Here is a 12,227-nt window from a genome sequence, read left to right as displayed (position 1 = left end):
TAAAGCCTGGTATTCCAGATGGAAATCAAGTTTAGTAAGTGCACAACCTCACATTTTAAAGGAATGAATGTGAGACCAATTCATGAGGCTGTCCTTCAATCCTGTTTCTCTGAAGGCCATGCTCAAATGAGAACTCTTTCACTAACGTTTCTAAGAAAACTCCAGAGTTACCCTTTCTAAATTGGTGTTTCTAAAGCACTAAACATCATTTGCATGATATTTATTGTTTTTCCCTGCTCTGTCTCAAGAACATCTCAGATTCATGTACATTTCGTCACCTGTACCTGACTCTAAGCTCCTGAAATTAGGGAGTAGGTATTTTTCAGACTTACATTTCTTATAGTGCCTAATGATATCACCTGGCACACCAAAGGCGTCAATAAATCTGAGACAAATGAGTAGATAATAACAGTAGATAAATGTTGCTGAAACCTAGGTATAATGTAGAAGTTTTTCTTTAAATTTACTTTATCCAAACCATAAGCTATCCTTCACTTCCAGAGGAATCATCTCACAGACAGGGGGAAGAATGACACTGTGGTCACGGATAGAAATAGGAGATAATTTACCTCCTCTTTACCCAGGTAGACAGAATATGGAGGCTGCTGAGAGAAGATTTTAATTGTGTGCAAAATACTTAACTACTCTAAATTTTGGTTTCCTCCCATATAAACTGTAGAAAAGATTCTATCTATCATATAGGGTTACTGTTAAAAGTAGCTTAGTTACTGTATGTAAAAGTGTCTAGTGCATGGCACATGGTAAATAATAAATGGTATTTAATTGTTTTAATCCTTTCTGTCTGGCTTACAAAAACAAAAAGGACATGATAAATTTGTTATTCAGGAGCATTTGGTTCTGAAAAAGGAAACCAGGGCATAAGTATATCAGTAATAGTAAGGTGTACTGTTTGACACGAGTTACAAGTATATGCTATGTATTAACATCAGATAAGTTGAATTAAAAAGGTAGATAAGTAGAATAATTGAAAGAAGACTTGGCCGGGCGCGGTGGCTCACACCTGTAATCCCAGCACTTTGGGAGGCCGAGGCGGGCGGATCACGAGGTCAGGAGATCGAGACCATCCTAGCTAACACGGTGAAACCCCGTCTCTACTAAAAATAGAAAAAATTAGCCGGGCGTGGTGGCGGGCGCCTGTAGTCCCAGCTACTCGGGAGGTTGAGGCAGGAGAATGGCGTGAACCCAGGAGGCGGAGCTTGCAGTGAGCTGAGATCGGGCCACTGCACTCCAGCCTGGGCGAAAGAGCAAGACTCCGTCTCAAAAAAAAAAAAAAAGAAAGAAGACTTGGCATCCTAAGCTTCTATTAAGGTTCTGTGACTTATCAGTTGTTTGAACTTGAACTTGGATAGCTATTCTAAACAGATCACTCTGGGTAGAATAACACAAATGCTTCTTTATCCAGATACATAGACAGACAGATAGAAGAGTTATCTTGAGTCACCATCTGAAGGTAAATAACTTGCCCTTAATAGATGGCACATAAGGATTGTGGCACCTGGGCACTTAAAGCTGAATGTCCATTGAGCAGAGAGTGTACAATTCTAATTACACATGACAATGAATCAAAAACTGTCTGAATTGCATGTTGCTTCTATTTCTATCTAGTCAGAACTTACTCTTGACAGTTCAGAGTGTGATTGATGAATGATAAGAAAACAAGTTGCCTTTAAACCTTTCAGATAGCCATGTGACAATGAAGCTAAAATTTTTAGGAAGCAACCCAACAGCAAAAAAATAATTTGAAAATGGAAAAATTACATTGGGAAAATGGAATAAAGATGTCAAACCATCCATGGAGATTAAAAACTATTGCTTCTGAATGTATTAGTTTGAACCATGCAACATTGTCTCTACTTGCCTTTTTTGACTTACAGAAATGATAGTTCATATGTTTTTCAAGATAACAACAATTAGGCTTTGTTAAGATATTATCACTCTTTTGAAGAAAGGAGAGCTTAGTTGATTTTCTAAAGAGTTTATATGTTTATCATGATGAAATATCATTCTTCTATTAGGTTTATATTGGAGGAATCTAGATATATGAAATAAAAGGAAAACAAAAAGCACACATGGTGAGAAAAGATGACCACTAAGCTTCTTTTGATAGGAGTAAAAGGTAGAAAGACACATGTGATTATCAGAGAGATATTGTGTTGGAAGTATTGATCAGAGTGGGGAGCTATGATTTAGAAGAAGCGGGAAGCCATCAAGGTTCTGATACCCATGGAAATAGAAATCTTAAAAAAGAGATTTGGAAAAAGCAGTGCACAAAAACTAGACCTGGAGGAGAATGAGCAAAGCCAGAAGATAAAACAAGCAGAACTATGAAATCGTTTTTATTATTTATTCTGAGATTCAGGGAATCCAAGAAGATAGTGGGAATCTGACAACAATCTTGTTCAAAACTTGATAGTACATCACTCTCATTTGCTGTGGCAATTCTTTATATTTTGAGAACATAATTATAATAAAAATATGTAAATGAAGTCAACAGAAAGTTGAGGTGGAACAGTACATCCTGGGGTTAGCCTTATCTTGAGGGATAGTTCTCGGCCATGTTAGGGAAGAAATTGGGCTGTCAGTAAGTAACAGTTTCATGAAGAGGAAGAATCTCACCTGTGTATAAAAGACTAGTTTGAGTTTGTGCACTGAAAAGGGGCTCCTGGGTAGCAGTACCGCATAAATTCTCCTGCTGACTTTGATCAGTAGCTGTGTTAGGTAAGAAATCACACCACTGCATGTCCCCATGTTCTCTCTGGTTTAATCCATGACTGGAAATTGGAAATAAATACCAGAAGTCACTCTGGATGTGGTGAAGGCAGAGGCTTTGCCTCCCAGCATTCTATGGAGGGGAAGAAAGCAGGGAGGACTTTGTAAAATGAGAATCTTTTTAACTTTATAAAGTAGATGTATCAAAGGGCTTATGGTTTCACACTCTTAGCTGAATTTGTGGGGTGGAGAAATCTAGAAATACTGTGGGTAGAGACCCTTATTATAATCCAAATAAAGAAGTAGGACTATGAAAGAGGTAGTGTAAATCAAGAACCCTTAAGGCATATTAAAGTGAGTAAAAAGACTTAGTAAAAAGAATAGAGTTGGAGTATATAACTTGGATGAAACATGAACAAATAATACCAAGGATTTTGGCCTGGGAACTGAGAGGAAAAAACATGTTAATTTAGACACAAGTGGGGTATTTGTAAAGGGAAACATGTTTAATAAGGAAAATAATTGTTTAAATGTTTTCATTTCAAATTTGAAAAGACAGAGTTACATCCAAGGAGAGAAGAGTTGTGAATAAGTGACTGGAGATAATAATTTGAGAATTTTCTGTGCAAAAATAATCTAGAATGGGAGCTCAGTTTTTTCTTCTTTCTCAACCCCAATTAACTAGTTGTGTCTACCTTGAGCCTCAGATTGAAAAATATTTTTAGTCCACAGGTAAGCTCAGAAGGAAAGCCCCATGATCAATTTCCAATTTCAAACGTGCAATCTAGTGGCAAAAGTGGCTTTAAGGACCACTTACCTGCCCTCACAAAAGAGACATATAGATGGTGCTGAGCTAACTGGGCAAAGAAGTAGAGCGACAGAGCCAACCACATCATGAGCGCAGAGCCTCAGTATTTTCCAGAGTTGGATGTGAGAAGGTATTGCCGGGCAAGGCCTCATACAGAGATTTAGAAAGAAATCCAAGAAAGTGCAGTATCATAGAAACCAGGAGAGGAGAGAAGGCCATAATGAAGGCTCTGGTCAACATGGACACTTTCTTCCAACAAAGCTGTAAGAAGAATGAGAGTGAGATAATAACTAGACTGGGCAATGACATGGTTTGGCACCATGGTTTACATCTTCGGAAAGATTGTATTGCTTCAGGGAGTGATAAAGTGAATCACAATGAGGAAGAATAGTCCATTTTTATGTATTACACAATTAATTAATTATTAAGTCACCTCTCTGCCTTCATTTACTTGGATAATTTATCATTGTATTATCATTAAAATTAGATCATTAGTTTGGATAATACAGAACTCAGGGAAAAAATTATTCTTAGGTTTAATTGTTAAAAATTGAATAAACGTTTTTTAAACTTGTTTTAAAATTACTGTTTAGAACTCATGTGGATGCAATTTTAAGAGATGCATCTCTTAAGACACAATTTTAAGAGGTGCATCTCTTAAAATCACATTAAGTTAAGTAAGCCAAATCTTACTATAGAACTTTCTCATCATATATTCACCATTACATAGATTCAGATATGTGTTCCTGAAGTCTTTAGTTAGTGTCTAAGTAGAACAGAGGAGTTCTACAACCATACTTTTTATTTATCAAAAGGAAAAAAAGAAAGGAAAAAGATGTCCAGATTCTCACCATCTGTCTGACTTACAAATGCACCTGACTAAAAATAAACCATTCAGGAATAAGCCATTCACACTTCCTCTGCAGTGACTTTGAAGTGTTTGTCGAGATACCCGTATTAAGAAACTTGGCGCTCTGGTCCTTTAATGGTGCTGACATTCTGACTCACGTATGCCCGAGGGAAGGCAGAACACAGGACAGCTGAGAACACCAGAGGACTGGCAGTTGGGAGCCTGATGGAGGACAAGTAGGGCCTCGAGGACAGGTACGTGACAGAAGCACAGGAAAAAAAAGAAAAATGGTAAGTTGACCTGGAAAAAAAAATTGAGGTGATTTGTAAGCAGAGTAAGTTAAAGTAGCAGAATACTTTCATGTAGCCCTTACAACAACAAAAACAACAAGAAAACAAATAAAGGGGGGAGAAATGAATCATTTCTGAGATTCGTCGATAGGAGAAAAAACAAAGAACCAAAACTTTTCCCTTGAAATGTTTACTGTTATTATTCAAGGAACATTATTGACTATTAGTGACATGACTAAAGGTTACATAAGCTAATTAGGACTTTAAAAGCCTTGGATTTTTTTTAAAAGTTATAGATCAGTTAGATTTGTAAAAGAAACTGGAAGAATTACCATAAAATACCATTTTTAAAAAATTTGGCTTATAAAGGACAATCTGTAATCACCATTACACGACATTTACAAAGTTTTTTCCTAGGATATGATTTAACTCTTTCGTTGTAAACTTTTTAAAAAGTCTATAGTTTGAGTATTGTTTTAACATTGTCTTTCATTTCAAATACATTGTTTCCTGATAAAACTGGCAAAAGATTGGGATTTTACTATTTAGTAACATTTGACAAACTGTGGTTTACTCTTTTTTTTTGTCAGAAGAAATAAAAACACGAGTTCATCAGTAAAGAGGTACCCTGGCAGCATAAATATTATGATAAGCTAAAAACTGGAATCATCTGGAAAAATAAATAAGACTCCTCATGTCCTTTTCGGTCCATAACCAGAAGGGCAGCAAAAGGCCTTTGCCACTGGAACCTCTTCTTTTTCTCCGAGTCCCACGTAGCAATTACCTGCACTTTCAAGAAGAGAAACAACGACTACACCTAAAGAAATTCCTTCTTCATAGGATGTTTCTAGTGGCCAAGATACAAGCAAATGTAGAAAGAAAAGATGTTGCTGACTACTATGAACAAATGTTTCAGTCAGTTTTGAAACATCACCTAGGAGAAGCAGTGACAGGATTGCTGCTCATCTATCCCACTTCCATTCTGCATATCCTCGAGTCCTCCAGCGACACTCTCTACCAAGTTCTTTTAGATTATATTGGCCATGACAAAGATGAAACAGTATTTTTTATTCAACAAATGAAAATTATAGTCATTTCTCATAACATTCCAATGAGGCTTTTTATGCAATGGCATGTTTCAGTGATAAAAGTTCCAGTTATGTATCTCGATGATGTGACACAGTCACAGTCCCTAAAAGAGGTCATCACAGATTTTCTCACACAAACTCATAAACTGTCACTCTACCTTTGCAAGACTATGAAAGTAGGCACTAAAGGACCAGGCGATAACTTACACCAAGTTGCACCTGACCTACTCCTCCCAGAACAAATCATAAAGTACTTGTGCAAATCCGAAGAATTCATGGACCCGGCAACATTTATAAACATGTATAATAGACCCATACACATCACTCTGGATTCTGAGGTGGTATGGCCTGCTCCTTCACGTTTCTAGGATTGAGAGGGATAATGTGCCCATGTCTCTTAAGGAGTTTATGCTACTTAAATAAAAAAGAAAACATTTTTAAAGTTACTGGTCTCTTTTAAAAGAAACAGAACATTGCAATATACACAGGGGTAATATATTAATCTTTACAGAGTATGTAGAGCTAAACTTTAAAATGTATCTATTTGTTGTGGTATTAAGTTCAATACATTATTTTACTAGGTAGATGGGTTTAATAAGTTTATCGTAAGCTCTCAAATATTAACATCATTTTCATGAATTGACACTTTTCAAAAAAAAGTATGGCTGAAAAAAGACAAACGGAATTCAGATTATCATCCAATCCCTCAAGAGTTAATAAACAGTCACTACTGGCCGGGCGCGGTGGCTCACGCCTGTAATCCCAGCACTTTGGGAGGCCGAGGCGGGCGGATCACGAGGTCAGGAGATCGAGACCATCCTGGCTAACACGGTGAAACCCCGTCTCTACTAAAAATAGAAAAAATTAGCCGGGCGTGGTAGCGGGCGCCTGTAGTCCCAGCTACTCGGGAGGCTGAGGCAGGAGAATGGCGTGAACCCGGGAGGCGGAGCTTGCAGTGAGCCGAGATCGCGCCACGGCACTCCAGCCTGGGCGACAGAGCGAGACTCCGTCTCAAAAAAAAAAAAAAAAAAAAAAAAAAAAAACAAAAAAAAAAAACAGTCACTACTACATAGCAGAAGTACAGTGTTCTGAGGGTACAAAATCGAGGAGAAAAATCCCACCCTTGAGTTGCTTGCAACCAAGGCAAGTACATGTAGAAGTAGTTATGATATGACATATAATGTAATATAATATATCATTATAGTAGCAGTATATAGGAAGGGCTTTGAGAGCACAAGTAAAGGAATAATCACTGTATAATTCCTGCATTCAGAAAACAAAATCTAATTATTGAAAATATTTCCAAAGCCCACATATTCTGGCCTATATAATCAAGAATATTGAGACCATTATAAAGCTACAGAAAACAATAGCTATTTGGAATGAAATGAAAATACATTATCAGGTGGCATTGTGCTACTCCATGCAACATCATTTATTGAACATCCCTCTATGTTACAAACATTTGCCAGGCACTGAGGAATATGGCAGGGTACACAGAAAACATTATCTGCCCACTATTAAAACTTACTTCTAAATGATTTTATGTAAAATAAACAATCTGGTTATTTTCTCAATTCACTTTCTAGAAAGCAACTAATTATATATAATTTCTATGTGACCAATTTCAAGTTGATCCCCTCTTTTATCCAGATGAATATTTTTTGCATTGTTTAAAAGTTTTTAGCTTGTTTAAACAATTAATTGACATCAATATTTTGAAAACTGCAGTGATATTTGTCCCAAATCACCAAAATATCTTACGAAACCAACTTTGGAGTTAATGGAGAAAATACTTATCATTATAGTTTTTTTTTTTTTTTCATTTTTAGCTTCTTTGAGGACAAACCAATCTCAGCATGCACCTCAATTTTTCATTTGAGGAAAATTTTGTTCTGCATATGAAAATACTGACCAAATTGTATGTAACAAACAAAATGTATATAATAAACAAAAATGATATGCATCATTGTTACATAACAGAATCAGATTTTAGGAAAGACTATTCTATTTTCCAAATTTTGTAATACTTCATTAATTAGAATGGTATTTTTCAGTTTTAACTGAAGTTTCTTTCAAGTTAGTAACAGAAAAAACTGTTTAAGATAAAATGAGAATTCTTCTAGCTAAGAAAGAGTATATAGCTTTCAAAATTTATATCGATTTAGAAAAAAACACCTAATATTAAACAGCATTATGCTGTCTATTCTTTGAACTGTGAAAAAGACACAGGGGCACGTCAATAGTAAATGATTAGTGATAAACTGACTGGAAACGTAAGTAAATATTTTCCCAGCAAAAAAGGAATAGAGAAAACGTTCAACAAAGATACAATCCTTGGTCCAGAATTAGCATGAATGTGAAAGTGGTTTGGGAGAGAAGACGAGCATATGTAAGAGAATAATGGATAATAAATGTTTATTGGATCAGATAGAATTCCTTTAGCAGGGTGAATTTTGTTTGGGAATATTATTTTCTAAAGTTATCTAGTGAATAGAAGTTTGAGTTTTGGATAAAAATTATATATTTATAAATCAGAAAATATGGCATATTGTATTTTCCAGAAATGGTTACTGCAATATATCCAATCCCACATGCCTTTCTTACAACATGAGCTTGATATTCCTCCTATTGTGTAGTGGCTTCTAACTCTCTCCCCTTGAATGCAGGCAGACCTCTTCTGTGACTGCCTTAACCGATAAAATACAAAAGAAGTTATTCCGTATGATCTCGAAAGCTAGGTCATAAAAATGTGCACTTTGCCTTGCTCACTTGAATGCTAGCTCCTGGAATTCAAACACTATGCTGTGAGCAATCCAGCAATTTCAGACAACATCCCCAGCTAAGGTCGCAGCCAACAGCCCCTATCATCCACTAGACATGTGAGTGAGTGAGACTTCAGGTGACCCCAGACCCCAGGCTTCCAGTAAACCTGGGAAGCCAGCTCAGTTGACATTGTGTGGAGAAGAAATGAGCTGTTTCCACTGAGTCCTGCCCAAATCGGAGTTCTGTGAACATTAGTGATTATTGTTTATTTAACCACTAAGGTTTGGGTGAATGATTATGCAGCACTGTGGAAAAATAATACATATGTAATGGGAAAAATGATATATATGTATATAAGCTCTTTGTATCACTTATTATTCATTAATTTATGTACCAAAATTTATGGGATAGCTACTGGTAAAAATGTACTAGTAGGCCAATCACCGTGCTAGTCACTGGATGTACAAGTAGCAATAAGAGGTATATTCAACACACTGCCTGGCATAGATTTTTTATGGGTCTATAATACTTTTTGGTGTGAGAATACCAATAGAAACCTAATTCACTAAGCCAAAAAGAGAATTGTTAACAATCTTAATCATTTTTGGAAGAAGTTACAGAATATCTCTCAATGATGAAATTGCTGATTTACTTAGTATATCGTAATTTTAAAGAATTCATGAAGGCTCACTATGAAAATAACTGGAAAATAAACACAGTGTGACTAGAAACAATTTCAGTTATTTAGTTATTTGTTCATTTTTGTGAACACATCAGAATGAATGTATTCAAATAAATTTACCCCGTATAGGAGTCACTTCAGGAAGATTTATATTTGTCCAGGTAGCAACACCATTGCTGAAAACATTTTGGGACCCTTTGGCAGTTGAATAAAGGAGGTTTATAAATCAAAGGGAGCTTAAATATTTTAATTATATCTAATTTTTGATCTCCAAATTATTGTTATACTCCAACTTAATTAGTAACTTTAAGATTTGATCTCCATTGATAGAATTTGTTTTAATTTATACTCACTCTCAAAGACAGATCTGCTGTCACTGAACATATTAAAAAGAGTGTGACAATGCTTCTAAGGGGAAGTACAAATTGTTTTCAGTAACAAATGAGTTATTGAGATACTTATATAGGTCACTGATATAATGTCTTTAAATTGGACTCATTTAGCTATGTATGTTTGGGTACATTTGATAAAATCCAGAAATCTTACATTTATACCTTACAAATTTAGCTTAATGAAATCCAAAAATGTGAACTTTTAAGCCTTAGTATGACTGATAAGGTAATTCTTAACTCAATGAAAGTTATAATAGAATGAAGATACATGGACGCATATGTTCATTGCAGCCCTATTCACAATAGCAAAGACATGGAATCAACTCAAATGCCCATCAGTGATAGACTGGATAAAGAAAATGTGATATATGTATATGTGATATGTGATATGGAATACTATGAATATATACTATACAGAAAAAGGAACAAGATCATGTCCTTTGCAGGGACATGGATGGAGAAGGGAGGGCATTATCCTTAGCAGACTAATGCAGGAACAGAAAACCAAATACCTCATGTTCTCACTTATAAATGGGAGCTGAACATTGAGAACACATAGACACAAGGAGGGAAACAACACCCACTGGGGCCTGTCAGGGGTGCAAGGGGAGGGAGAGCATCAGGGTAAATAGCTAATGCACGTGGGGCTTGATACCTAAGGGATGGGAAGACAGGTGCAGCAAACCACCATGGCATACATTTACCTACGTAAAAAATCTGCACGTCCTGCACATGTACCCGGAACTTCAAATAAAATATTTTAAAAATAAAGAAAGCTATAGTTGCCTTAAAATAAAATTTTAAATAAGAGTACATAACTTAACCCACAGAAAAATGAATATTTAACAGTGTGAACATATAATATTTAATATTCATATAACAGCAAACATATATATAAAGCCAATGATCACATAACATTCAAATGATGTAGCCAGCACCATTCTAATTCTTTTCTTTTTATGTGAATACTTGAGTACAGACTGCCCCGTTGATAATCCTATGCTTGTTTCAGAGTTGACATTCAAGAAGGTAATAGATTTCTTGCAGAATAACTTAAATAATATTACTTGAAAGGAAAAACTCTTCCAGGGTGAATTCTAACATTCTACTATCATAAATTTAATAAAAAAGGCATCTGGATCCCTTCATGGAGCATTATTGCTTAATACAAATAGAATTTGACATCCAGTGACTGTATCATAACTCTACAAACACAAAACCACATTTCAATTAAGTTAAACCTATCGCTATCAGTAGAATGCCCCAACTTCCACAAGGAAGTGGAAATGAAGCAGCCTATCACCAACCTCACATAGCCAAGTACTTTCAAATCATTTCATATTGTATTAAATAATTTAATGCAGAATTAAAGTTCTCCCCCTTGTGGTCAGTTACTTAAATTTCCTGATTACCTGTGGACAGGATGTATGTAGTAAAAACAGTGCATAGATTTTAAGAGCATACAGAGAGAACCCAAAAAGTACCTTTCAAATATCTGTTTGACTCCTCTTATTCCACAGATAAAGATTCTGAGACCTAAAGACATTAAGGTGTTTTGCCAATGGTAAAAGGAAATGTAACAGTATACTGGTATAACAGTGTAACAACAGTAACAATAAAAGCAAGATAACAGTATTCTCCCATTTAGGGTCTTGTGATTATTAACTTCACCACATTAATTATGCAGACCTTTATTCCTCTACAAGCAAGTAACTTTAAGCAAATTATGCCTGTCTACTCACTTTTTCTCATTAGTTTAGAACTTTTTATTGGTATGGACAGTTTATAATATCTGAGAAAAATTTTATATTAGCAGGCCTCATGTTGAGTTGCTGTATAAAAAAACTAGTTCTTATTACCATTTCTGTGTTTTCTTATATTTTTGAAAGACCAAGTTTGATACATTTTATTTTGGTTATTTGTTTAGTTGTTAATTTCTAACAATGGTTGGACTTTGGATTTATTAAAATACTTTTGCTAGTATGTTTCTATATAGGCAGAAACGTAAAAGAGATTTTCCATACAATTTAGACCAAATATATTTTATTTAAGCATAAGTAGATATAAATTTCAAATGAAAAAGAAACCATTTTTAACTGAATGTGAATATTTATAGAATTAGTTCACCTGTAATTTCAGTTGAAAAGATTACCATTTATTCTTAAAGAGGATATGAAGAGAATAATAGTGTTGTCAAGGCATTCTTCTCTTTCCCTGATCACTCTAGTTGCACACTTCTCTAATTCATTCTAATTAATGCCATGACCTCAACTCCCATCTAAGAGATAATGACTTCAAATACATATTTGTATCTTCATTAATTCATTTAACAAATATGTGTTATACAACTATGTTGTTTGCATTCCTGCCTACACCCTGAAGATACAATGGTCAAAAAGACAAGGCCAGTGTTTCCAGTGAGCATATACTCTGGAAGAGGAAACAAAAAACAAATAAACAAATAGAGAAAATGACTTAAGATGGTTTCATGTGCTATGAAAAAAGTCATAATGTTGACAGTAACTAAGGGGTCTGGTTTACATTCGGTGGTCAGTGAAGCCTTCTCAAACTGAGATCTGAATGAAAAGAGGTAGGGTGGTAACGGTCAGAACATTCTATGT

General features: G+C 35.3%; 2 protein-coding genes across 4 annotated transcripts in view; one reads left to right on the top strand and one right to left on the bottom strand.

The window, feature by feature from the left end:
* ZNF804B (zinc finger protein 804B) overlaps positions 1–12,227 on the bottom strand; it is a 590,375-nt gene that overhangs the window by 539,965 nt on the left and 38,183 nt on the right. The gene's annotated exons all lie outside the window — the stretch shown is intronic.
* TEX47 (testis expressed 47) lies at positions 4,226–9,019 on the top strand. Of its 3 annotated transcripts, none has more exons than XM_055114659.2 (2): positions 4,226–4,642; positions 5,272–9,019. In XM_055114659.2, exon 2 carries the CDS (start codon positions 5,373–5,375, stop codon positions 6,132–6,134), a length of 762 nt encoding a protein of 253 aa, XP_054970634.1. In that variant the 5' UTR covers positions 4,226–4,642; positions 5,272–5,372; the 3' UTR covers positions 6,135–9,019. The 3 variants fall into 3 exon arrangements, with proteins under 3 accessions (XP_054970634.1, XP_008972702.2, XP_054970633.1); XM_008974454.5 differs by having other exon boundaries at positions 5,269–9,019; XM_055114658.2 differs by having other exon boundaries at positions 4,226–4,678; positions 5,269–9,019.

The sequence above is a fragment of the Pan paniscus genome, chromosome 6 (genome assembly GCF_029289425.2).
Source record: "Pan paniscus chromosome 6, NHGRI_mPanPan1-v2.0_pri, whole genome shotgun sequence".
NCBI lineage: Eukaryota > Metazoa > Chordata > Mammalia > Primates > Hominidae > Pan > Pan paniscus.
The sequence above is the reverse complement of the archived record's forward strand: the minus strand, read 5'-3'. Positions and strand labels throughout refer to the sequence as shown.